General features: G+C 36.9%; 1 protein-coding gene across 2 annotated transcripts in view; it reads left to right on the top strand.

Annotated features, from left to right (window-relative positions):
• The first annotated feature begins 9044 nt into the window (after positions 1-9044).
• LOC100715555 (mitochondrial adenyl nucleotide antiporter SLC25A24-like) overlaps positions 9045-27383 on the top strand; it is a 60605-nt gene continuing 42266 nt past the window's right edge. The window contains exons 1-4 of one of the 2 annotated variants that reach the window (XM_063255245.1): positions 9045-9396; positions 10118-10150; positions 11393-11519; positions 22111-22198. In XM_063255245.1, coding sequence (XP_063111315.1) covers positions 9214-9396; positions 10118-10150; positions 11393-11519; positions 22111-22198 — 431 coding nt within the window. In that variant the 5' untranslated portion in view covers positions 9045-9213. The remainder of the gene's footprint in view (positions 9397-10117; positions 10151-11392; positions 11520-22110; positions 22199-27383) is intronic. The other variant, XM_063255256.1, reaches the window with a different exon arrangement.

Genomic DNA, 27383 nt, shown 5'->3' with positions numbered 1-27383 from the left:
AAAAAGATGGGCATAATACATAATGTAAAACAAAATACAAGGTGATCAACAATGGTTACATACTGCCTCTTGCTATCTTAAAAAGAATTGCCTATACCATCAGTTATAATAAAATTGAACAAAACAGTAAAGAACAAAACCAATAAAACCAAAACATTGGAGACATTAAAGGACTTCAAAAGAAGATAATAGTCAAACCAGAATGGGTATCATAGTGAATCCTATTGTCTTCCCAGTTATTGCCTATACTGTTAAACTTGGTACTATCAAGCAAAACAGAACAGAGTAAAATCAGTCAAAACAAGATGGTGAGAGCAATACAGGGTTTCAAATCAAGTTAATAGGAAATCAAAGTGGGTTACTATCATATATCCTGCGATTTCTTATTTATTTTTTCCCTTAATTAAAAAGATAAAAATAAAAAAATAAATAATAAAAAAGGAGATTGAGATAAAAGAGGAAATAAAAAAATAGCACAGGTCAGAACATAACCATTTAAGCAAAATAGTGTTTCACCACAAGATATCCTGACATAGAAGTTGTTACCATAGTGTCTCTTTCCTTGAAATCTTTGAGTATAACTTTGTATACTGTAGCACCAAACATATTAAGACAATGTAAAACCATACAAGAGAATGACAATATTACAGGGTATTTAGAACCAACTAACAGGAAATGAACAATGGTTTCTGTATTATCTCCTTGTCTATAAAAGTTTTTGCTTATATTATCACTTATAATAAAATCCAATAAGATGCAACATGTTAAGACCTATGGAGACAGAATAACAAAAGCTTGATGGGACAATATTAAATCAGGACTAGCTATTATGATGTCTACTTTTCTCCAAAATAGCTGTTTATACCATCCAACCTTCTCTGTCTCATTTCTGTTGAGCTCTTTTTTTGTCATTAGTTGTCAGTTTGTCTTCTTTATTTTGCTTTCTGTTCCATTCATTGTGGCCTCTCTGCCACTGTTTCTGGAATCTTGGTATTTTTCTTTTTTAGAATGTGGTTTTCTCTGTAGAGTTGAATTGGTGGTTGCAAATTCCCCTAGTTCCTCTTTATCCTGGAAGCACGTTGTTTTTCCATCAATTTCTAGGGACAGTTGTGCAGGATATATCAATCTTGGCTAGAGGTTATGGTCTTTTAAAGCTTGAATGATTTCACCACATGCTCTTTGTGATTTGATGATTTGTGGCATAATTCTTCTGTAATTCTGATGAGTGTTCCCTTGTAAGTGATCTGTTTCTTGTTTCTGATGACTTTTAATATTCTATTCTTATATTGGAGTTCTGGAATTTAGATTATTATATGCCTCAGTGTAGTTCTGTTTGGGTTGTAGGTGGCTGGAGTCCTATATGCCTCATAGATCTGAGTATCTTTACCTTTTCCCATATTAGGGACGTTCTCCTTGATTATTTCTGTGAATAGCCTTTGCAGTTCATTTGTTTATATCCTTGCTTCTTCTTTTACATTCTTAATTCTTAAGTTATAGATCCACTTATCATCTTCTAGCCTTTGTATTGTTACTACTTGCTTCCTTGTTATTTTTAAGAAGGTTTTTCGTTCATGCTCCTACATTACAAATCTGTCCTCCAGTTCAGATAATCTATCCTTAGTTTCTTTCAAGCTGTTATGCCAGCTTTCAATAGAGTTTTTAGTTTCCTGGTAATCTCTTTGAACCTGCTTCATGTATTCTACTTTTTCTCTCTTTTCTCCATTAAACAATTCTCCCTTTTTTTCTGTTCTTCCATTCCACCATCTGTTTTTTCTTGGGAAGTGCTTAGTATTTCTTTAACTATTCTACTTATATCTTGCTTTACTTGGTTAAATATTTCATTTTTGAACTTGTCTATGAGGTCCCGGAGATATTGCTTTATGTTTTTTGGTGCCATGCATGATATTGCATGTTTTCTGTCCTCATTCTCCTTTGCATTTACCTTTCCTGGATCAGTGTTCTCAGGATTGGGGACCGAGGACCCTTTCTTGTTGCTCCTCTTCCCATACTTTTTGTTCCTTCCATACAGGTGTACATAGGAGGCCCAGTTTCTTTTTTTGTTGTTTACAGTTTGTTTGAATCATGCTGGCTAGGTGTCCACTGCAGTGTACTAGGGAGGTTTGAATCATGCTGGCTAGGTGTCCACTGCAGTGTACTAGGGAGACACAGACCAGGGCAGCTAAAGTCCCACCCTTCCAGGTCAGTCAACCTGCTGAAGGCTTCACTGCGCTAGGGTGCACTGCCAGGTGCAGGGACCTGGTTTTGGCTAGCCTACTGGATCTTAGTCCACAGTGTCACCCAGGTCAAGCACTCCCCACCAATCCTGCTTGAGAGGGGAATATATGACTGAAGTCACTGCAGCGTCCTGTTCCGGCTAGTCTTCCCATTCTCGGAATGTCCTCTGTTGCAGCCTCCTAGTCTATGGAAGGGTCCCTGTTCCTCTCACTCACCACAGGTTGATGCAGAGCTCTGCTCTCAATTTGGCTCACCGATTTCTGCTCTCAGAGCTTTCATGTCTTTATCTCTGCTGTGCTGATTCAGATGTAGCAGTGGTGGCAGGAAATTCAAGCCGCAGTTTCCAGAGGCATGGGTTCTGGCTTCGGCACTGAGACTTTAGCTGTTCCAGTTGTAGCACCGGGATTACATTTCCAGTTGTTTTCTCTCAGCTTAGTTCATTCCTGGGTCCGCAGGGTATATCTCCCCCTGCTTAGGACTCCCCACACTGCACCATTCCTGAAATCTATGCTGGCTATCTCAGAGAGCCTCCCTAGCTGCTGTTATCTATCTGCCATGTTCTCCCCAAAGTTCCCCTTCTCTTTCCTTTGTTTGAGTTCCTCTCTTATTCCACCTTTGTCTTCTTGAGGGGTGCTTAGCATCTCTTTTATTAATCTTCTTATATCTTGCTTTACTTGGCTAAATATCTCACGTTTGAACTCATCTATGAGGTCCCAAATATATCTCTTTGTGTCCACTGGTGCGTGTCTGATATTGCATGTTTGCTGTTCTTACTCTCCTTGGTATTTACCTATCCTGGGTCAATGTTCTCAGGGTTGGGACCTGGAGACTTTTTCTTATTGCTTCCTCTTCCCATCTTTTTTGCTTCTTCCAGGAAGCCCCAGTTTTCTTCTTTGTTCGTTATAATTCTTCTGAAACACTCTGGCTAGGTGACCCTTCCCATTGCAGTGTGCTAGTGAGTTGCAACAAGGACAGCGTGTACTGGCCCCTCCCCTTTGGATCAGTCAAGCTGCTGAGGCCTGCACTACTGTATTACTGTGCACTGCCTCCCCTCTGGGTCAGCCAAACTGATGAGGCCTTCACTGCATTAGTGTGTGCTGCCACATTAGAGACTTGATTTTGGATAATCTATTGGGTCTCAGCCAGGTCACCTGACCCAGGCCTAGCTCACTCCATCAATCCTGTTTGGGAAGGAAACAACTGAGTGAAGTCACTGCTGCCCCTTGTACTTGCCAGTCCTGCCTGGTCCCAGAATATCATCTACCAGACCCCCTCTTTATGTGGAATGGCTCCACTGCTGTCACTCACCACAGGTTGATGCAGGCTTCCCACAAGCTCAGCTCTCTGTTTGGCTGGCTGACCCTGAACTCAATGTAACTGCACCTCCAGTGAGTCGAAGTGGTGGGACCTCGGATGGCTCGGCAAGTTGCATGCTGCGGCGGGAGCAGTGAACCTTTAGCTGTTCCAGTAATAGCACCGAGACTCTGTGTTTGATTGGTTCTTCTCACCTTTGTTTCTTCTTGAGATGAAGGAATTCATCTCCCTCTGTTCAGGGCTCCCCATGCTGTATTATGTTGAATTCTAAGTTGACTATCTCAGGGAGCCTCTGTAGCCAGCTGTTATCTATCAACCATCTTTGCTCTTTCCGAGTTATTGATTTTAAAAAAATGTTTCAAACTTAAATCATGGAATATACTCCATTTTTGATATTTCATTACCATTTTTCATAATGTTAGATTTTACTGGTAATATATTGATGAAGATTATGAAATGTATGTTGACAACTCTGATTCTAATTATAGTTTTATCTATCTCTCTGCAGTATATCAGTTTTTGTGTCATGTACTTTGAAACTTTGTTATTAGGTACACACACATTTGTTCATGTCATCCTGATAAATCAGTCCTAATGTTTTAAAAATATCTTCTTTTCCTTTAAAGTCTTTTTTTGTGTGATAGTAATACAGCCAACTTAGCTTTATCATAATTGGCGCTGACATATAATTCTTTTTTTAAAAGACTAAACAAGACAGAAAATAGGTAGAAATAATATATATGTTCAGAGAAAAAAATAAACACTAAGAAATCACTAGTTGGTGTTTACATATTGTTGTTTTACAAATAGTTGTTTAAGGTAAAAGAATGGAACATGTAAAGTGGGAATTCAAACAGCAAGACTGCAAACAGTTCTGTCCAACTATCCAACAAACACTTAGTAACATGGTTGTCAATCCTATACACTTAAACATACATGCAGTTATCCATATCTTCATTTATGTTTAAACAAACTAAAGCAGGTTAAAATCATTCTGAACAAAGAATAATAGTATTGCTGGATTTTACATCATGACACTCCATGATCAGCAATGGGTACTATAGTGTCTTTTTTAAAAATTTAATTTAAAGAAAGACTAAATAAAACAGAAAATGGGTAGAAATAACATAACTTCAAAGAAAAAAATAAACAGTAAGAAACCACTAGTTGATGATTATAGATTGTCTTCTTCCAAATAGTTATTCAAGATACAAAAGTGGAGCTTATAGAGTGGGGATTCAAACAGTGAGATTGCACCCAGTTCTGTAACAAAAACTTAGAATTATGGTTATCAATCCTATACACTTAAACATACATGCAGTTATCCATATCTTCAATTATGTTGACATTGAATAGACCCAACTAGGCTAATATCACTCTGAACAAAGAATAATACTATTGCTGGGTTTCACATTATGGCACTCCAGGATCAGCACTGGGTACTTTAGTGTTTCTTTTTCTTCAAAGTATCTGTTCATTTTATCATGTGTCATAAGATCTGTTCTCATAAACTGTTTACATATTCTACACATGCATGAGTCTTAACATGTATTTCTATCCTTTCTATATTAGAGGGAGAAACAAAACAAAGCAAGACAAAACAAAACATATTCCTATAAGCACATGAAACAAATAAACATATAAGACCGTTGTACAAATCATTCTACCATGGTTCCTGTGTTGTTTCTTGTTACCTACAATGGAATTGGCTATATAATCAAACATAGTATAATTAAATATATCAGTACATAACAGTATTTATAAAAACACAACTTTGTATATAGTATAGAACTTCAAAAACTGGCAGTTAGCAAACCAGAATGTGTATTGTAGAGTCTTGTCATCTTCAGTGTAGTTGCCTATATTCTCAGACTTTATACTGTCAATCATATCAGTTTTGAATAAAATACTCTCTGCCTCATTTCTGTTATGCTCTTTTTTTGCCATCAGTTGTCTGCTTGCCTTCTTCATTCTGTTTTCTGCTCCATTCATTGAGGCCTCTCTGCCACTGTTCCTGGAATACTAGTAGTTTTCTCTCTCTCTAGAATGCCCTGCAGTATTCTCTGTAGAGTTGGATTGGTGGTTGCAATTTTACCAAGTTCATCTTCATCTTAGAAGCATTTTGTTTCTCCATTAATTTCTAGAGACAGTTTATCAGGGTGTATCAATCTGGAATGGAGGTTATTTTCTTTCAGGGCTTGGAATATTTTGCTCCAGGCCCTTCTTGACTTGATGGTTTGTGTCGAGAAGTCTCCCATTATTCTGATGGGCCTTCCTTTATAGGTTATCTGTTTCTTGTCTCTAACAGCTTTTAATATTCTCTTCTTATATTGAATTTCTGGGATCTTGGTTATTATATGCCTGGGAATAGCTCTGTTTTGGTTGTAGGTGGCTGGAGCTCTGTATGCCTCATATATCAGAATGTAATTTCCTTTTCCTATGTTTGGGGAGTTTTCCTTAACTATTTCTGTGAATAACCTTTGTATCCCAGCTTCTTCATTTATATTCTTTATTCTCAAGTTATAGATCCTTTTGTCATCTTCTAGCCTTTGTATCATTACTGCTTGTTTCCTTGTTATTTTTAAAAAGTTTTCCCTTTCATACTACCACATTGTAATATTTTCCTTCACTTTGGATAATCTATCCTTAGTTTCTTTCAAGCTGATTTGCTATCTTTCCATAATTTTTAGTTTCCTGGTGATCTCTTTGAATCTGCTTCATGTATTCTATTTTTTTATATTCTTCACCAAATGGTTCTCTCCTTTGTTTCAGTTCTTCCCTTCTTCCATCTGTGTCTGCTTGAGGGATGATTAGTATCTCTTTATCTTTTTATATCTTGCTTTATTTGGCTAAATATTTCACTTTTGAACTTGTCTATGAGATCCCGAATATATCTCTTTATGTCCACTGGTCCTGTGTCTGATATTGCATGTTTGCTGTTCTCATTCTCCTTTGTATTTACCCGTCCTGGGTCAATGTTCTCAGGGTTGGGACCTGGGGACTTTTTGTTGTTTCCTCTTTCCATCTTTTTTGCTTCAGGAGGCCCCAGTTTCTTTCTTTGTTGGTTACCATTCTTCTGAAGTCTGCTGGCTAGATGACCCTTCCCACTGCAGTGTGCTAGTGAGTTGCAGACAGGGACAGCATATGCTGGCCCCTCCCCCTTGTATCAGTCAAGCTACTGAGGCCTGCACTACTGTATTACTTTGCACTGCTCCCCTCCAGACCAGCCAAACCTCCGAGGCTGCACTGGGCCAGTGTGGTTAGTATGTACCACTGCTGCAGGGACTTTACCTCAGATAACCTATTGGGTCTCAGTTGGGTCACGTGACCCATGCCTAGCATACTCCACCAATCTCATTTAGGAAGGGAACAACTGTCTGAAGTCACTGCTGCCCCTTGTACTTGCCAGTCCTGCCCAGCCCCAGAATGTCATTTGCCAGAGTCCCCCTATTTATGGAATGGCTCCATTCCTGTCACTCACCACAGGTTGATGTAGGCACCCTGCCAACTCAGCCCTCCTTTTGGCTTGCTGATCCCCAAACTCAGTGTGTCTGCACCATCAGTGAGTTGAAGTGGCAAGACCTCAGATGGCTCAGCAAGTCACTGGAGGACCCTGGCCAGTCACGGCGGGACCTTGTGTGGTCGGCAAGTTGCCTTAATTTCTTCTTGGGATGAGAGAATTCATCTCCCTCTGTTTGGGGCTACCCACTCTGTATAATGTTGAATTCTAAGTTGACTATCTCAGAGAGCCTCTGTAGCCAGTTGTTATCTATCTGCCATCTTTGCTTCTCCCCCGACATATAATTCTTTTTTAAAAATCCCGTTACTTTTATGTGTCTTTAAATTTCATTTTTGTAGAAAGCCAATAGCTTGGGTCTTATTTACAATGCTTTTAAATTGCAGCAAATAAAACATTATGCTTAATGTAAATATTTACAGGGTTAGCCATAAGTCTAGCACCTTATTTGTTTGGTCTCCATTGTTGTTTTTCTTTTTTCTTACTTTCCTGGGCTAATGCATTATTTTTTAATATTTCATATTTTCTCTTTTATGGACTTACTAGCTAAAGTTCCATGGTTTCTTTAACAGTCATTCTAGGGTTTATATGCATTTTTAACGAGTGGTACTTCACATACAATACACATACTGTTTAACTATATTACCATATTGTCCTTCCAATCCTTATTATCATAACATTGTCATAGTTTTAATTCTATATGCTATAAGCTTCACATTATATTGTTTTCCACAGTTAATTATCCTTTACAGAAAAAAAGATCTTTTATAAACAGCCAGCATATTTTCTAAAAGTATGATCAATATTTTTGTTTTCTTGTTAATTTCTAAACTTATCTGGTAAGCCAATATGTGTCTTTTATATTTGGTCACTGTCTATTATAGCACTTAAGTTGGATTTCATTTATTTACAACCTTACAGTGCATTAGATAGTTCTATGAGGGCCGATTCAGTGGTATTCTTTTCTCTCTAGAATTTAGCAAAGTATCTGATATAAACATGTAAGTCTGAAATAACAAAATATACTCACTAGTATTATTATTTGTCTTTTTCCTTTTTATCAGTGCCAGGGATCGAAATCACGACTGCCTGCTTGCAAGACAGGTGCTTATGCTGCTGAGCTAAATCCCCAGCCCCCACTAGTATTATTTTTGAGAAGCAAACTTTACGGTCTAAAATTTGAGATTTTACAAGAAAAAAACTGGGCCTGCCATTATGATGTGCCATGAATTTTCAATGCAAGAGACAAAAGAGAGAGACAGATAGTGAGACAGAACGAGGGGGAGCAAGAGCAAGTTTCAGAGTAATAGAATTTTCTACAAAAATTATCAAGTCCAGTTTCTCAGGGCCACAACTTTAGAAGCTCTAAAGGCCCACAAAGGAGATAGAAGGAGCTTAAGAGAGGATGGGAGGGCAGAAGTGTGTGTTATTCTACGAAAACAAGATTTAGGGTAGATGATATGGTCAGTAGTGTTTCAAGACGGCTCCTTAAATGAAGGCTTAAGTGTCTTCAGACTTTGTTACGTGGACGTTCACTATGGTAGGTGGTGGTGGTCATTAAATGAGACTGTAATCTTGTTAGGACGTGAGAAGTATGGAAGATGAAATCAGTTCTTGGGGGTTAACCCTAGCAGGGGACAGAAACAGGGCTCTTCAGATCTCTCCCGAAAGATTCCCGGGCTGCAGATCCCTAAGGTCAAGTCCTTCCTGGGATAAGAGGTGACCACAGAGCACCTGACGCTCCAGGCCTCTTCAAGCACTGAGGCTGTGCCAGTAGATTTTAGACGCCCCGAGAGCTCACCTGACGCCATCCTGGCAGCCGACTGGGGCAGGTGATCCCCTTCCCCAAACTTCCCTTGCCAGGCGCAGGAAAGCCCCTGCGACAGTCCTGGGCACCGGAAGCCAGGACCCCTGTGGCCTCGGGCTCAGCTTCCGGGTCAGGACGAATCTCCCAAGGTTCCGCGCGGCGGACGGTCCTCGCAGCTATGCAGGAAGAGCGCCTGCGCGGGTTCTCAGGCCCGCCGCGCCCCCAGGCGGTTGCGGTAGCCCTCAGCGCCCTCCGCAGTCCCTTTGCCCAACGCATCTCGGCTGGAGGAGCCGGCGACAGACCAGGTCGTTGAGTGGTTCCCGCAGGCCCTGAACCAGCCATGCTGCGCTGGCTGAGGGGCTTCGTGCTGCCCCAGGCGGTCTGCCAGAGTGACGATGACTACCTCCGGTACCAGATCCTCTTTGAAGACTTGGACCACAATGGAGATGGCGTGCTGGACATCCAGGAGCTCCAGGAGGGGCTGAAAAACTGGAACTCCTCCTTTGACATCAATTCAGAGAGGGTGAGCGACTAAGCAAATGCGGGGCATCGGGAGTCTGGAGAGACGTTGGACGGTCACACGTTGCAGAGCTGCTTCCAGAGCTGCTTCCAAAGCGGGCAATAACGCAGCCTAGAGAAACTTCGCAGCAGGCTGACCAAAGCCTTCTGGGCTTTAGGGGAGATGTTGAATGAGTTCCTGGTGACTCTTTCAACATTTACCAACCAGCATACACTGTCAGGAGCTGTTAGCCTTTGGGATGCGAAGTAAAGCGGTAAAGCTGTCTCTTTGCTTAGAGGGTAACAGCCTACGCGGTGGTGGTGGACCTATGGCACGTGTGTTACTGTGTTTTTCTTTTAAGACACAAGAAGTCAATGTAGAGTTCTTTCCTAAGCTAAAACCTCAGTACTCAGGTTTAATGGCAGTGTTGGGTCTTCGTGATACATAAGTGAGTTTGGTTGCAGTTTGGCACATTATATACATGAAATATTTGTCCTTTTGTGCCTGACTTATTTCACTTACATAATGGCCTTAGGTTTCATCTGTGCTGTAACGTGTCAAAATTTCTTTTATTTTTAAGGCCACATAATATTCTACTGTATGTATGCATATGCTATATTTTGTATATTCATTCATTTGTTGATAGATACTTGGATTACTTCTGTGTTTTATTTATTGTGAATAACACTTTGTGAACATGGGTGTATAAATATCTCTTTGAGATCCTGCTTTTTACTTTTTTCAGGTGTATTCCCAGAAATGGAAGCTGGCTCATATGGTAATTCTGCATTTAAAAACTTGAGGAATTGCCAAATGATTTTCCGTAGAAGCTGTATCACCTATTCTCCTCAATGGGACAAATGTGTTCCAACTTTTTAATCATTTATGATGCTTGTTACTTTGTGTTTTGTTTTTAAACATGGGTAGATGTGTCTTTCTGTGTTGTCCAAGCTTCCCTCAAATTCATCATCCTACTGCCTTAGTCTCTAGAGTAGCTGGGCATGTACTACCTTGCCCAGTTATGTGGCATGTGGTGTGTTTAAATAGTAGCCACCTAGGTGGTATTTCATTTTAGTTCTGATGTGCATCAGTGATGCTCAGCATCTTTTCTTGTGCTTACTAGTTATATACCCTCTTTAGAGAAATGTCTGTGCAAGACCTTTGACTGTTTTTGAATTAAGTTACTTGTTTTTGTAACTGACTTTAGGTAATAATATATACATAGAATAGAATAGATTTAAATTTTTGTGAGGCCCAATTAAAATCTTAACAATATAAATTCTTCTAATCCATGAATCTGGGATATCTTTATGTTCTTAATTTCTTTCAGAAGTGTTAGAGTTTTCATTGCACAAATAACTTTTTCATCTCATTGGTTAATTTCTGAGGATTTACAGTGATTTCTGAGGGTTGTTTTCTCTTTGGCCATTCTGTAGCCATTTTGATTTTTTTGATATTTTACCAATATTTAAGCTGATACTATAACCTGGCTATTGTGAATAATGATTCAGTAAACATGGGGATGTAGATGTCTCTTTAATATCTCTGTGCATGCTAGAAGTCTAAGGTGTCAGTTTGCCTCCAGATTGGTAGTAGGTGTAGAGAGCCTACTACCAATGAGAACATGGTACCAATGTGAGTTTTCACTCTTGTGTAACTCAGGCTGAACCTGGTCTCTGACCACAGGAATTGGGTCTGTGTAGATATTATCCCTAATGGCAAAAAGTATGCATCTTTTTATCATTTTTCCCTTGAAGTACTTGGCATTCATCATTTACCTCAGGAAAGTGCTTACTGATAAGATTCACAAGTACTTGGAATTATATGGTGGTTGTTGACTTTACTATTGCATAAATTAAAAATAACTTAATATACTTAGCCTTGTAGCCATGACTGAAGCACTAACTAATAGATACTTATAGCAATCATAATTAAATATAAGTGAAGTGTGCAAATGTTAGCATGGTGTAGTGGATTTACTTGTGATGTGCTTCTGCAATGAGTTTCTTCTCTTTTGTAGACGATTCTTAGTGCTGGAGATACCAATGCTGACTCAGGGTTGGACTTTCAAGAATTTATGCAGTATCTTCAAGACCATGAGAAAAAAATGAAGCTGGCATTCAGTAGTCTGGATAGAAATAAGGATGGTGTGTATGTCCCATTAACAGTTGACTTAATGTGAATAAGAGTCAGTACTAAAGGGTAATTTTGCTAGCCTTTACTTCTTCTATCAAAGACTTGCCTATTTCTACTAAGTCTGTAATTTTTAAATTCCTGAGAAAAGTTGCATTTATTATTAGTATACTTCCCATACAATTTCTATTTTAATAAAAATGATTTTGTGGAAGTTTGTGTCTTCTGACTTGAAAGCTTTTCAGCTTAATGAATTGGCTTTCTGCACTTTTGCAGTACATGAGCTGAAAGTATCGTGGTAATTTGAAAAACATGGCATTTATCATTTTCTTGTTGATTATGAAAAGGTATTGGTTGCAAGAAAATGAGATAATACAAGCAAGTTCCTGAAAGAAAATAAAAATTACATACAGCCCTGCTATTTAGTCATCAGCTTTAACACTTTAATGATTTATTTTGATGTGTTTGATATGTTCCTTACAAACCTTTGTTCCCACAATGGCTGCCACTGTCTTCTTGAACTGCAGAGCTCAGGCTCAAGCAGCCCTCCAGAGCCACTGCTTTCAGTGAGCTGCCAGCTTTTTGTGTTAGTGTCTGAGCTGCTTTATTTTTCATGTCTCAGTTACCACTTTCTTTTTTCTTTTTTTTTATTTAAAGAGAAAAAAGAAAGGAAATAAAAAACAAAGCAGTAAAAGGGTACAAGTAGTACAGAATTTCAAAAAAAAAATACAGGAAGAAATCACTAGTTGGTAGGTTACATATTGTCATCTTAGAAACAGTTGTCCAAATTATAAAATTAAAGCATATAAAGTGGACATTCATACAGTGAGATTGCAGACAGTTCTGTTCAATGATCCTACAAAAGCTCAGTAATATCGTTTTCTATCCTACACACTTAAATATACATGCAGTTATATCTTTTAGTCAGTCACCACTTTCATGTAGAATTCAGCCAGTATATATTGGCCAGAATGCTTATCAAAATGAGAAATAGAATACATCATCTGTTATGCATATGGCCAGTTGCAGCTCTAGATGTTCTTGAGGGGAAGGATGGAAAGAGGATGGGACAATAAAGAAAAGAGTTAAAGCTGAGGTGAGGTGGAGCCCTTTCTTCTGACAGGAGGAAGGGAACTGCTTAACCACCATAAGGGTGTTCATGTATACATTTGACAGGTTGATGTCATGTGACACCACTTTTGCCTAGCAACTGATTGTTTGGATTATCTCAGGGATAGGTGTTCTCTGGACTGAAGAAGCTTGCCTCAAGCACTGCTTTTTTATTTTGGGACTTGCCTTGCCCTTACACGTGTGAGCAATTTCTAGCTTCAACAGCTCACTAAATGGGGTGAATCATGAGTTGTCAAAATTATGTGTTGAAGTCCTAGCAACAAGTACTTCACACTGAAACTTTGTTTAGAAATAAGATCTATGTAGAAGTAATCAAGTTTAAATGAGGTAATTGGATTGGGCTCTAATATGACTGGTAACTTTATTAAGACACAAAAGACAGATACAGCCATACTTTGGTACTCCACTGCTTTGAAACTTGTAAAATTTTCTACTGGGTGCATTTTGACATGAACATTTTGTTCTGGTACTCATTTATTTGAGCATAAACTACAAGTTGGTGTTGATTGCCTCATGACTCTACCCTTTCCAGCTAAAACAATTTGTCACTCGTTTTTGATACTTGTCACCTTTTCAGGACTAATTAACAATGAGTACTGAAGTACCACTGTATATACAGAAGATAAGGATGATGTGAAGACTTCCATGCAATAACATACAGGATTGGAATGATACATATACAAGCCTAAAAATGCCTTAGCTCTTAGAAGCTTGGAAAGAGATATAGAACACACTTTCCTGGAATCTTCTGAGGGAGCACAGCCTGTTAGCACTTGGATTTTGAGCATCTGGCTTCCAGAACTGTGAATTAAGCCACCTGGCTTATGATATTTTGTTACAGCAACCACAGGCAATTAATATTCTACTCTCTCTGTGTTATATTTAAACAGGAGGTATCTGTAAAGGTTGATACACTGTGTCAAATTCACAAGTTTAGAAGTTTAACTAAGTGACTCAGCAGGGGGTCAAGGTCCTCACTTTGTAAGCAACCTCACACTGTGCAAGAAAAGGGCAAGGAGACCTGGCTGAGAAGGGGAGTTAGCCTGCTTACAGTATAAGGGAGGAGAAAAGACTTGCTCTCCCACTTTTTGTTTCTGTTGCTTTTGTTATCTTCTACTGTCTTGAACAGTTATCCTTCTGCCATGCCACCCTACTGTGGAGCCAGCTGATTATGGACTGAAACCTCTAAAAACTGTGAACTAATAAAGCTTTTCTTCCTTAATTTTGGGAATTGGGTATTTTGTCTCAGTAATGAGAGAAAAGCAACTAACGCAAAATTTGGTACTAGGAGTGAGGTCGTTGTTGTGACTATCTGACAATGTGATTCAAGAGCCTTTGGGAATAGTTTATGGGAAGAGTTTGGAAAGGTTCAGAGATGATACCCAAAAGAGTAGAGCTGGAGTGCCTTAGGCTGTTCAGTACTGGAGATTTTATCAGAGCTCAAAAGACCAGCAAACTGGTAAAGATGAGTCCCAGGAGGTTTCTGGTGGGAAGAAAGTCTGCAGTGGCTGCACTGATGTATATTATGCCTTGGCAGAAAGTTTGTCTGCATTTTGTTTGTGTTCAGAGATTTTGCTTGAGACTGATGTGAAGGCCAGCAGACTAATTAATCTGGCAGAAGAAATTTCAATCTAATGTTGAAGCAGTGCCATGGATATTGTTGAGGGGTTTTAGCCAGATTTATGTTGCAAATCTAGAGCAAAGAGCTCAGCAGAATGATTTAAAATGTGAGTTTGACCAGAAAGGAAGCTCCAGTAAAGCTATGGACTGCAAATATAGAGCAGAAGAGATCTTGACTGCTGAGAAGGAAACAGAGAGTATAAAAGATGGCATGAATATAAAATATGACATCACAGGAAGCAGCAAGTAGCCACCCTTTGCAGCCCTCAGAACTACAAAAGTGAAAGACTGTTTTGAGGAAAAAGCCACAGAGCACCATGACGGTGGCATAGAGAATTTGTTCCTCAAAATTGGATTCAGAGTGCCTTGTGACTCAGGCTCTTGAATCCTGCAGCCAAAAGAGAGGAAAGCCTGGCTACTGCTCCAGCTGTCAGCAGACCTTGGCGTCATTCATGTGGCATTGGTTTTATGTGCATACAGAATGCAATGTTTAGGGGTTATAGTTGCTTCCACTTCAATTTCAGAAGGCCTAAGAGGCCAGGCAGTATGCCCCTGAGAGGACAATCTGTGATCTGTGAGTGTAAAGCCAGAGGTGCTATGGAGATGCCAAAAGTTTAGAAAAGCCAAGCACATGGATCATCTAAGGACAGCTGCAAGGAAAGAGTAAAGCAGGCCTAATAGAGAAGCCATGGGAGCTGTAATCCTCAGAAGTGCCATAGGGGCGAACCGCTCAAGTCCTTTGGAGCTCACAATTTGCCACAGATTGCTTCAGATGCTGGATATGGAACTATAGGACTTATTATTTGCCCTGCTGAAATTTGGACTTGCTTTGGCCCTAATCCTTGGTATCCCCCTATTTGTAACTTTTGGATTGAAAATGTTTATCTTTTGCCATTGAATGTTGAAGTGTTCAGTTTCTCATTTGTACAAGAGGTTACAGCTAAGAGTTTGCCTTACATTTCAGAGAAGAGTTGGGATTTAGACTTCTCAGCAGTGATGAAACTGTTAGTACTTTAGCAACTCTTAGAGATGGACTAAATACCTTTTGCATAAAGGGATGTACATAGGTTTTTGGAGGACCAAGGGCAAAATGTTATCATTGTAATGTAATACAATTTTGATAGACTTAAAACTGGTTCTTAAGGATTGTTAAACTGGTGTTATAATGTTCAAGTTGTAAAATGATTAAGAATAAGCATATCTTTGTATCTGGAGACAAGTTTAAAGAAATGTATCTGGCTGCTAGGTTGACAAGGGATGGATTATAATGGTTGATACAATGTTGATACAATTGAGAAGTTTAGAAGTTCAACTAAGCAAATCATCAGGGAGCCAAGGTCTTCACTTTGTAAACATCCTCATCCTGTTCAGGAAGAGAGCAAGGAGATAGTGTGAGTGTTACAGTCGCCCTGAGGGGAGAGGACAGGAGACTGCTTACACCATAAGGGAGAAAAAGAGGCTTGCTCTCCCCATCTTTGTTCTACTGCTTTTGCTGTGTTCTGCTGCCTTGAACAGTTGCCCCTCTGCCGTGCCACCCTAATTTGAAAACTGCGAATTAAATAAACCCCTTTTTCCTTAATTTTGGGCATTGAGTATTTTGTTTCGGCACAGTATCTGATACTAGAATATTATGGTCCTAAAAATACAACTTTTTTTTTTTTTTTTTTTTTTTTTGGTACCGGGGATTGAACGTACAACCTTGCGCTTGCCAGGCAGGCACTTACGCTGCTGAGCTAAATCCCCAACCCTAAAATACAACTTTTTTCAATTCATATGTTCGTGTAGTCACTTTCTCCCAGGATGTACAAGTGTTTTCAAAGTGGCTGGAATAGGGTACTTCCTGGTGATGAGAAGAATTCTGAGATGTCTTCAAAGCCAGAAAATGCACATGGGATAGAGATAAGAGATATTAATTCACAGCTTTGAACTACATTTAAAAAAAATGGAAAACAACATCTGCTGCATACTACTTCCAGTATGCTGAATATTATGCATTCAAGCCATATCACATTCTGTATTTAGAACTAACCAATCAAGAAGAAATTTTTTCTTTGTGGACTAAACTCCTAACTCAGCACCTTGCACTCTGGATTGTCCTGCGCTTGATACTATAGCCGGTGTAGGTTCAGTGTGAATGATTTATATTTCTTCACTCCAGTATTTTGTTATAAAACAGTCTGGCTCCTTAGGTCTGGCACACATTTTTCCACCTGCTATCTGGCCACGTTGCGGGTGGCATAGGGAATTTGTGCTAAGAGCAGTCCTTTTAAGTTTTTGATTAGTATCTGTAATATCTCAGTAAACTTGTTGCTTCAGAGACCATGTAGAACCTATAATTTGACTTAACACTGGTAGTAGATGCCTTACTAACCCTACAGCCAACATTTCTCCCCAGATCTGGTTCACTACATCAGGCCTTTCCCCTCTTGTTCTATTCAACATCATTGTTTCTCTGGCATCATTCTAGTTTATCACATATGTGTTCAACATTAAGAGCAGATGAGATTCAATTTTACCACACTCACTGCCCTAGGAGACTCTGTAGGCCTCGTGCTAGTCAGTAGAGGTAGATGGTTACACATGGGCTAGTGGTTCTATTAAACAACCTACTGGGAAGTATCTAAGCTCCTATTCTGTTCAGCAAAAATGTCCATGGGATGCTATTGCAAATATATTACTCAAGTAATTAATTATTTAATATAATTTCATCAGTAAGTTTCTTTCTAGGGTGCTGTCTTTTCTCATTGGTGGGACAAAATACACAACATCCACAAGTTAAATTAGGAAAGATGTATTTCATCTTACAGTTTGTAGCAGGCTTCAGTTGATAATCAGCTGGCTCCAAGGTAGGTGGCCTGGCAGATGGACATCACAAAGGAGAAACAGTTCATGGTATGGCAGACAGAAGGCAGTAAAGCAGTAAGCACAAAAGTAAAACCACATTTCGCTTCTATTCTAAACAGGCTATAAATCTTTTGGGTAGTGCCATTCATACCCAGTTAGGGGTTCTGTTTTCAGTAAATCCATTGAGCCACATCCAGAACTATGCTAATTCCAACTAGTGGACTAATTGAGTACCGCACACCCTTAATGCCAGTATTACACACCATAAATCTATTCAACTTTGAAAAAGCCCCACGTATGAGTGCAGAAGCTCTGGGGGGACATCTGGATATAAGCCGTAACAGATGGAATTTTGGTATTGAAGAAACAGGGAAAGTGATTAAGCTTTACTGGATTTTACTGTTGGCTATGTTTATTCAAGGTGCTTTATCTTCAATATCTTATTTTTTCCTCATAGTTCTCACAGAAGCAACATTTTATAGAAAAGAACACTAAAGTTTAGACAGGTTAGATAATTTTCTTTACATTGACTCTTACAGTGAATCATATCTCCCAGGATAGTATAGTCCTGTCCCATATTGACTTGGGTTTGATCATTTCAGCTGCTGAAGATATTAACAGAGCTTGGTAAATACTTGTACATTAGGCCTCATTGTCTTGAGTACTGCCTCTTAAATACCCTAACCCAAAAGGAAAGAAGTCTACCTACCTGTCTGGTGAGAACACATGGAGAGAGATGTCCTTTTAGTCATTAGCTATTCTACATTTTCATGTGAGGTGACAGACGTGATTAAAATCACCCAGCTTTGAGATACAATTGGATCTCTAGGTGATTGGATTCACCTGAACAACCCAAGCAAGGTCAGCAAAAGAGTCAGCCAGTTGAACCAAGCTTATGTTATGTCCACATGATCAAAAAAATTCTTTTAAAAGCATCAGATATTGGAATGATGTTTTGTAGGGATATATTACAGATATATAAATGGAATATTTTGTATTCTTTCCTAGGATTATAGTGCTGGAATGGTTTTAGTCTTCTTCATTCATTTAAATATTTTAATTTCATTTAATCTATTTCAAATCTATCTTTGTAGTGAAAATTTGGTGCCTATACTTAAGACTATATTGAATTTCCATTTTAGTCTATAGGTCTTGATTATGAATTACCTAATTTTTCTACATTTTTGCTTTAAGTTTTAAACTCTTTAGGATAGGGACTAAATATAATTTAATCAAAGAAACAAACTGTTGAGTTTTATATGTCAACTTAGTGTACTAGGAATTATATTAACCAATGTGTTCAGCTGCTCATGGTTTTGGATGGAATAAGAATAAACAACCATAGCTCTATACAATATACACTATGATTATCCTGTAGAAGTAATACAAGAAGAACTTAGTTGTGTCCAAATCTAAATTGGATTTGCACTCTCAATATATAAAAAGTGGGGAAAAACTTCTTGAGTAGATGTAATAGCTTGAAAAAAGATGTTGCTGAGAAATTGCCACACAAGGCCAGAGCTGTTTAAATGGCATTTCAAGTTTGGCGGTAGATTACTGTTTGGGAAATGATTTCACTCATATGTAATATATCCATTAAAGTGTATAAATTATCAGTATAATAAATTATAAACTCCCTAAATTTTCACAGGGCAAACATATAACATGAAAACTTTCCAGATTAAGAAGTGGAATATTTCAGATGCCCATTTTTAGGTTGGGTCTTTGAATTTGGAGGGCCTGGTATTTTTCAATTCTTTATATGTTCTAGATATAAGTTCTTTGTGTGGGGGACAGTTGGTTAAAATTCTTTCCCATTTTGTGAGTTTTCTTTTTGCTCTGTTGGTGATTTCTTTTGAAGTGCAAAAACTTTTTAATCAGATGAGATTCTCATATAAAGAAATACAAATGGCAAATAAATACATAAAGAAATGTTCAACTTCACTGGTAATTCAAGAAATGCAAATTAAAGCAACATTGAGATTCTATCTCACGCCAGAAAAAGTGGCTGCCATCAAGAAATTAACCGATAACAAATGCTGGCAGGGCTGTGGGAAAAAAGGAACACTTCTCCACTGTTGGTGGGAATGTAGACTGGTGTGGCCATCGTGGAAATCAGTATGGAGATTCCTCAAAACAGTAGGGAAGTCCCATCCAATCCAGCTATTCCCCTTCTGGGTATTTTCCCAGAAAAGTTGAAAAGGTCATGTCACAGCAATATATGTGCACCATGTTTATAACAGCACCATTTGAAATAGCTAAATCTTGGAAAAAACCAAAATGCCCATCAACTGTAGAATGGATAAAAAAGATGTGATATTTTTATACAATGGAATATTACTTAGCTGTAAAAAGGATTATCTTTAGGCTTTTGTAATTAAATGGAGGCAACTTGAGACAATACTCATAAGTGAAATAAATCAGACTTACATTTTTAATATTGTATTGTCTCCCTAGTGTAAAACATAAATAATAATAAACTGAAAGAGTAATAAGTTCCAAAATGTACAACAGATATAATGAAAATCAAAGGGAAAGAAAGTGCTCAAGGGGGCTGGGGATTTAGCTCAGTGGTATAAGCACCTGCCTTGCAAGCAGGCAGTTGTGAGTTCGATCCCTGGTACCGATAAAAATGAAAAAAGACAAAAAAAAAAAAAAAAAAGAAAGTGCTCAAAAGGAAAGAGCAACTGGGATAGGGGGAAGGAGAAATAGAAGAAAGGAAAAGATACATGTATGTAGGTATACACATATAACTGTATATATGTATGTATATGTGTGCAAGACGACTATACTACTAATTCTCTGTGCACCAAAAAGAACAGTTTGTGCTATTATTGTTTGATTGATTTTTTATGCCTAGATCTCATAATCTGAACTATTTCTAAGATAACAATATGCAATATATTAACTAGTGTCAATTTCTGTTTTTTGATATTCTGTATTATTTCTATCCTTATTTTCTGTTTTGCTTTTTTAAAATAAAAAAAAATTTTAAAATTTTGCTTAAAGAGAAAAAAGCAAAACAAAAAGGGTGGAAATAATACAGAATTAAAAAAAAGTAAGAAATCACTAGCTGATCAATTGCATATTGTCCTCTCAGAAATAGTTATTCAAGTTACAAAATTAAAACATACAAAGTGGACATTCAAACAGTGAGAGCACAAACAATTCTGTTCAACAACCCAACAAAAACTTAGTAATATGGTTATCAATCATACACTCTTAAACATACATGCAATTATATCCTTTAGAGCATTTTAAAATAAAAAAAATTTTAAAAATGAGGTGGAATATCACTAGCATCTCAGAAGCCCTCTGGGTATCCTTTCCAAGATACCTGTTATCCTTATCCCGTACTGTTACCTATTATTATTTTTAATACTATTTGTAAGTTTTCAACAAACCTCTGTAAATAAGTACATATACCTTGCTTTTAAAGATAATTTTTATAGAAATCTTTTATTACTTTATAGTTGTCTCGTACTCCTTTATTTACTGTTTCATCATACTTATTGCTAACTCGTCTGTTAACCCACATTTAGCATAATGTGATATGTTTTAAAAATAATTAGTGCATCCATAAAAATTTGTAATTTCCTTGGGGTTGTTTATTAGTCTCATATTTAGTATAGTAATTTGCTTAGTAGATTACCAAAATTTTTAAAATTATTAAATCAAATTGAGGAATTTAGTGTTTGAAGATTATAATGAGATATAAGGTGGGGGATCCAAGCGTCTATGGTTAAAGAAATTGATTTCTAGGCTGAGGAATAGATCAGTAAATTTCATTCTGTAAAGCTTGGAATACTTGGGGCTTCGGAGTCACTGTACGGTCTAAGATTCTATGTTTGAATAAAGTACTTTGTCTATGTGTTAAGTAATATCATGTATTTTGCACTACTTTTTATACATAATGCATGGGCAGTTATGGTTCATAAAATACAAATTAAAAGTGTGGCTGAATTTATGATAGCTTTCTGATATGTATTTTTAAGTAGGAGACCTACTTTTTTGTATTTACAAACAAAAATTTTAAAGGTTGAGTACAGGGTTATAGCTCAGAGGCACAGCACCTGCCTGGCAAGTGTGAGGTCATGAGTTTGATCTCCAGTACAAAAAAACAAAACAAAATAAACAAACAGAAAATCAAAAGTTGGGTGTCTTCAACTGGTACTTTAAAATTTTTTTTAAATTTTTTATCGGTACTGGGGCTCGAACTCACGACCACCTGCTTGTAAGGCAGGTGCTTATGCTGCTGAGCTAAATCCCCAGCCCCTCAACTGGTATTTTTACGTGAGAGAAGAATCAAGATTTTTTTTGGATTTGGTGGATAAGATTTATGTTTTAGAATTTGAGGAGACTATAGCTATGTAATTTTCCTTTTACAACATCCAGCAATGTGATAGTGGACTGTTTAGCAGATGTGTATTTTAAGTTATATTGTTTCTTTGAAGGCTTATCTTTATGAAACATTGAGTGACCTGGTTTTCATGTCTCTAAATCAGGTCTTTAGGATTAGCTTTTTCATTGCTTTCCAAGTAGGTGTAATAATCAAGAGGGTTACGTTATAGATATATAACACTTGGGTCCAGATGTGTTTGGAAATTTAGAATGTAGATTTTAGAAAAGTAATATAGTTATATATTAGGAAACTAATATTGCTATATTACTCTTAGAAAAGATATATAACATTTCAAGTGGAGTCTGGGGTAGTACCAGACAATAATACTATGTTTTTGCAGTGAAACATAAATTTTTACACACTGAATTAGATAAATAGTTGACTAAAATTAACCCATATGAGTTTAAAGCAGCTTTTGACACCAAATGAATCTTGGTGCTGAATTTATAAAATGTCTTTTACTTTTCAGAATTTTTTAGGCATTGGATTATGAATCTAGGATTATAGACCTTTAAAATATAGACTTCCAAAGACTAGTACAGTATAAGTATTTTGCCTCATTGTCTTTTCAGATACTTTAACATGGTATTTTTCACTTTTTTTTAAAGGAGTAATAGATGCTTCAGAAGTAATTGCTGCCGTGAAATCATTGGGTGTAGATATTTCCGAAGCTCAGGCAAACAGCATTCTGAGAAGGTTAGTGCTTGTCTTTTTAGTAGTTTTTAATTTATGCTAAAAGCTAATTGGTATAACTATGGCACCCCCATCTGTAACTTTGTAAACAAACCTGCTCCTACTGCTTAATTTTGTCTTTCTTTTGAGTGTTTCTACCAAAAGCAGCTTTCAAAGTTTTTCCATTAAGTGATTGACCATTTAGGTAGCAATAACTAAATGAATCACACATCAGTATAGTTTGTCAGGCTGTACTTAAGAGGCTCCTCAGAATGCATGTGGCCGAGGAGAGGTGAGGAGACAGCAGAGTGAACTCCTGTCTTGTACTACTGCTTGAACCAAACAGTTGTGCATTCTTTTTTTCTATATCTTAAGCTTTCTGAAAGGTTTCTTTTGGAGAAAGGATTGAAATCTCTGTACCTTTATAGAATGAGGCAGAAATGATATTGATTGACTGACTGACTGACTGACTGACTGACTGACTGACTGTGCTGAGAATCAAATCCAGGGCCTTGTATGTCCAAACAAGTGCCCTGCCACTGAACCATGCGCCTGAGATAACTTGAGGAAAAGTTTAAGGGGCACGCTGGGGGTTGGGGGCGGGTAGAGGAATACAGAAAGATGAAAGTAAAACCAGGTGCTGTCTGGATCCTCCTGTTTACTCTTACTCTCCCACTGTTGTTTCTCCCCCTGAAGCACATACTGCTGGGTGATTGCTTGCACAGCCCTGTTAAGCCTTGAAATAGTGTGCTGGTTCTCACACTTCCATGTTTCTGAGAAGTGGGCACTGCAAAGTAAGCAAATTGACTCACTCTTTGATCCTCTTGAGGTGGTATCTGTGTTCCCAAACTCATTCTTTCATTTCACCCCTTAAATCATACCAGTTTGGGTTTGTTCATAATGTTTCCAAATGTCTGGTCTGCTTTGATGCATCAAGTGGAGTCTAAATGGGTTAGAACAACATGTTGGATGGTATCCACGACTTTAAATAGCTCCTCAGACTGGGTTTTGGTTTGTAAAAGGATGAGAGAAGTGTTTCTAGCTGAAGTCGTGCTAGATAAATTGTAAGGGGGAGTTTGAGGGGACCGAAGCTATATTTGCTATACGAGAGAATACGAGACAGTACTTCTATGGCAATTTCAGTACTTTCTTTCCAATACGCAAAGCTTTGGTTGATTGATTTTTTTGTTCTTGCTGTAATGGTGTTAAGTGAAAATGGTAATGATGGGCATTCTGTCTTTTTCTTGATTTTAAAGGGAATACTGATATTTTATCATTAAACCACTAAAATACTAATATTTTATCATTGTAATTTTTCCCATATTAAGGGAGGTCTCTTCTGTTTTGTCAAGAAATTGTTTTAAAATTAAAAATAGGTTTAAATTGTGAGATGATTAATATGATATCTTTCTTTAATCTGTTGATGTGTTTATTTGTTAGTTTTGAGACAGAATCTTGCTAGTTCAGACTAGCCTTAAAGCCTAACTTGGTCTCAAACTCATGGCAATCCTCCTGCTTCAGCCTCTGAGTGCTGGGATTATAGGAGGGCACCATCATAGAGACTTGTTAATGTGATAAATTAGTTTCAAGAATTTTCTCTATCCTAACTCATCCTTGTAGTCCTGGAATAAACACAACCTTTTACAAATATTCCATTGAACTCAATTTACTAGAATTTATTCATAGTATTTACTTTTATGTTCATGAGAGAGATTCCCTGTTCTTTTCTTTGTTTGACTAATCTAATATTTTTTAGGTTACATTGATGTTAAGGAATGAGTTGGGGAGTAGTCTCTCTTTTTACATTTTATGTAAGAGAGTCAATAAAGTTGAACCAATCTATTTTATTCCTTAAAGGTTTAAAAGAATTTAATTGTAAAATCAGCTGTTATGGCTTGTAAGCCTCATGGGCTCGTAGGTGGTGCTTTAGGGAGGTGACTGGTGCATATGGGTGTGTGATGGTACATTAAGGGTATGTGAATACTGGATTGGTCCACTGATTAGTTTAACATATTTTGAGTGTGGTTAAATAGATTTACTGAAGCCAGAAGACCCACATAGGTATGGACAGCAACCAACCAATAGGCTTGTAGCCTGAATGGAATAAAAGGGAAAGGAAGGCTTACTATTTGCTGTTCTCCTGCTTGCCCTTCTGGATCCTTCCCATCTCTGTCTTTTTCTCTTTTGCCATGCCCACTGCCATGCCATTCTGACTTGGAACCCCCCAACTATGGACTGGAACTTCTGCAAACTGTCAGCTAAAGTAAATCTTTCTTCTTTTAACTTGTGAATTTGGGCATTTTGTCCCATCAATGAGAAATTAAGATACCTGCTGAGCCTCATGTTTTCTTTATGGGAAGATTTAAAATAACTGAGTCAATTTCATTAACAATTGTAGGATCACACTTTCTATCCCTTTCTAGGTCAATTTTGGAAAATTTTGTTTTTCAGATTATTATTTTTGTCTAAATTTTCAAATTTACTGGTATAAGGTTGTTCACTATATTATCTTATCTATTTGGTTCCCTCTAAATCTATACTTGTACTTTTTTCATCTGTAATTTGTTATGTGTGCTTTTTGTGTTTTTTTTTCCGAATCAATTTCATTGAAGTGTTCTCTATTTTATTATTTATTTTTTGTAATCAAAATTGGCTTTGTTTTAAGCTTGTCAGTTGCATCTAATGAAGTTATTTGAATCTAGAAGAAAATACATAAGGATAAAAATAGAACAATTACTTTTTAAATATTGGTTGTTTTTTGTTAAATTGGATACTTTTACTAATTTCCAGGTTTCCTTCCTGTTATAAGCAAAGGAAGTAACTCAACTTTTATAAGTGATTCTGATATATTTCACAAGTTTTACCTGTGATTTGAGATTTTCATTCTTATATAGTTCTAAACTTAAATAATACTTGTATTATTTTTTTTCACCTGAGATATTTAGAAGGTTATATTGAGTTTTAAAGAGACTTTTGGTTACTAATTTCTATCATAATTGTGTAAGAGTTAACGAAGAGTAAAGAGTTGATACTGTTTCTTCAAATATTTAAACAGTGAAAGTTTTTACAAATGTTGTATATGTATTTGAAGATTTGAAGATTATTTTTAAAATGTCGCAGTCAGGACTTCATAGAATGTCTATTAAAAGAAGTTTGTTAATTTTGTTGTTAAAATATTTTCCTGCCTTGCAGATGACTGACAATTTTAAATCTACCACTGTGATGAGGATTTTTGAAGTACTTATATTATTTTTAGCTTTATATGTTTGGAGGATCTTTTTGGACTCAACTTCAGAATTGTTAAATCTTGATAAATGGAATATTTTATCATTCTGTAGTGCTATTTTGCTGGATGTTATTATGGCAAAAATCCAGCTTTTTTATCTTTTTAGTATTTGCCATCATTTACCTTGTTTTTTTCTATGCCCTTATGTTAGTCAGCTTTCCTTTGCTATTGCAAAACACCCGGGATAATCAACTTAAAGAGAAAAAAGGTTTAATTTTACTAGTGCTCTTAGAGATTTCAGTCCATAGTTGCTTGACTTTGTTGCTTTGGTCTGTGGTAGTACAGTATGTCAGGATGGAAACACATGATAGAGAAGGGCTGTTTGTCTCTTGGCAGCCAGGAAGCAAAGATAGAGATGGGAAGTAGCCAGAATATAAATGTCCCCTTCAAGGAGTTAATCACCATGGCCTAATTTCCTTTTATAGGCCCCCTTCCCAAAGGTTTAACAATTTCCTAACAGTTCCAAATGTAGGAACCAAGTTTTAACACCTAGGCTTTTGGAGGACATTCAAGATACAAACTATACAGCCCTTATGCTTGAGCAAACAACTTACCTTTGAATTTATTTTTATTCAAGTTGGTAACCTATTTTTGATTGATGACCTAAGTCTTTATATACTAATATATAGTACTAATATTTACATAATATATTAATATTATTTTATTGGTATCATTGACTTACAATGTTAGGAGTAATTTCTTTTTAAGAATTTATTTAAAGAGAAAGAAACAAAAAAATGGAGGAAAAAAGGGTAGAAATAATACAGAATTACAAAAAAATAAACAGTAAGAAATCACCAGTTGATAAGTTACATATTGTCATCTTAGAAATAGTTGTTCAGGTTACAAAATTAAAGTATGTAAAGTGACATTCAAATAGTGACACTACCAATAATTCTGCTCCGTGATTCAACAAAAACTTAGTAGTATGGTTATCAGTCCTACACACTTGTTTTTTTTATCTTAAAGAGAATAAAATTAAACATATCAAAACAGAACAAAACAGATCAAAAAGAAACAATTTAAAGAAGTACAGATTTCAAAGCAAGTCCACTGGAGATCTTCACTGTTTATGTTATTGTCTCTAGTTTTCTTCCAAATAGTTGTCCCCATCTTCACACACATTAAATACATACTGCGTATTATAGAACTAATCAAATCATTACAGGATGATGAAGGCTTTTTAGGTCTTCAAGATCTGTCATTGGGGAAGACAATAATGACTACCATAGTGTCTCTCATTCTCTTTGTAGTAGCTGTCCTTATCGTTACATATGCTAAAATTGAACTTAAGAGACTAGACTAATATCACTCTGAACAGTAAATAATAGTATTGCTAGATTTTATATCATAAAACTACAGAATTAGGATTGGGTTTCTTAGTGTCTCTTGTTCTTCAGAGTATCTGTTCATTACATCTTGCATTATATAATCTGTTCCCATAAATAGTTTAAAAAATTCTTCCCATGTGTGAATTTCTACATTTATATCTATCCTCTCTGTATTATAGGGAAAAACAAATCATAACAAGACAGCAAAACAAATTCCTAGAAAAACATGCAATGAAAAAGACACATAAGACCACAATAGTAGGTGATCTACCATAGTTACTATGCTTTCTCTTGCTGTTTTCAGTAGACTTGTCCACATTATCAGGCTTAATACAGTTAAGCATAGTATTACATAGCTATTTTTATAAAAACACAATTTTGAAAACATTGTAGGACTTGAGAGCTGTTAATAATCAAAACCGGTATGGATATCTTTTACATATTGTCATCTTCAGAGTAGTTGCCTCTACTTTTAGACTTGATACTATCAAGCATACCAAATTTAAATAAAATCAGTCAAGGCAAAACTGTGGTCTAACAAATCAGATTTAAATAAGATCAGTCATAGTAAGACAATGTAAGTAATATAGGG

Source organism: Cavia porcellus, unplaced genomic scaffold (genome assembly GCF_034190915.1).
Source record: "Cavia porcellus strain 051 isolate PalLab524CR breed Dunkin Hartley unplaced genomic scaffold, mCavPor4.1 scaffold_1, whole genome shotgun sequence".
Lineage (NCBI taxonomy): Eukaryota > Metazoa > Chordata > Mammalia > Rodentia > Caviidae > Cavia > Cavia porcellus.
This window is presented reverse-complemented; position numbering and strand designations above follow the sequence as displayed.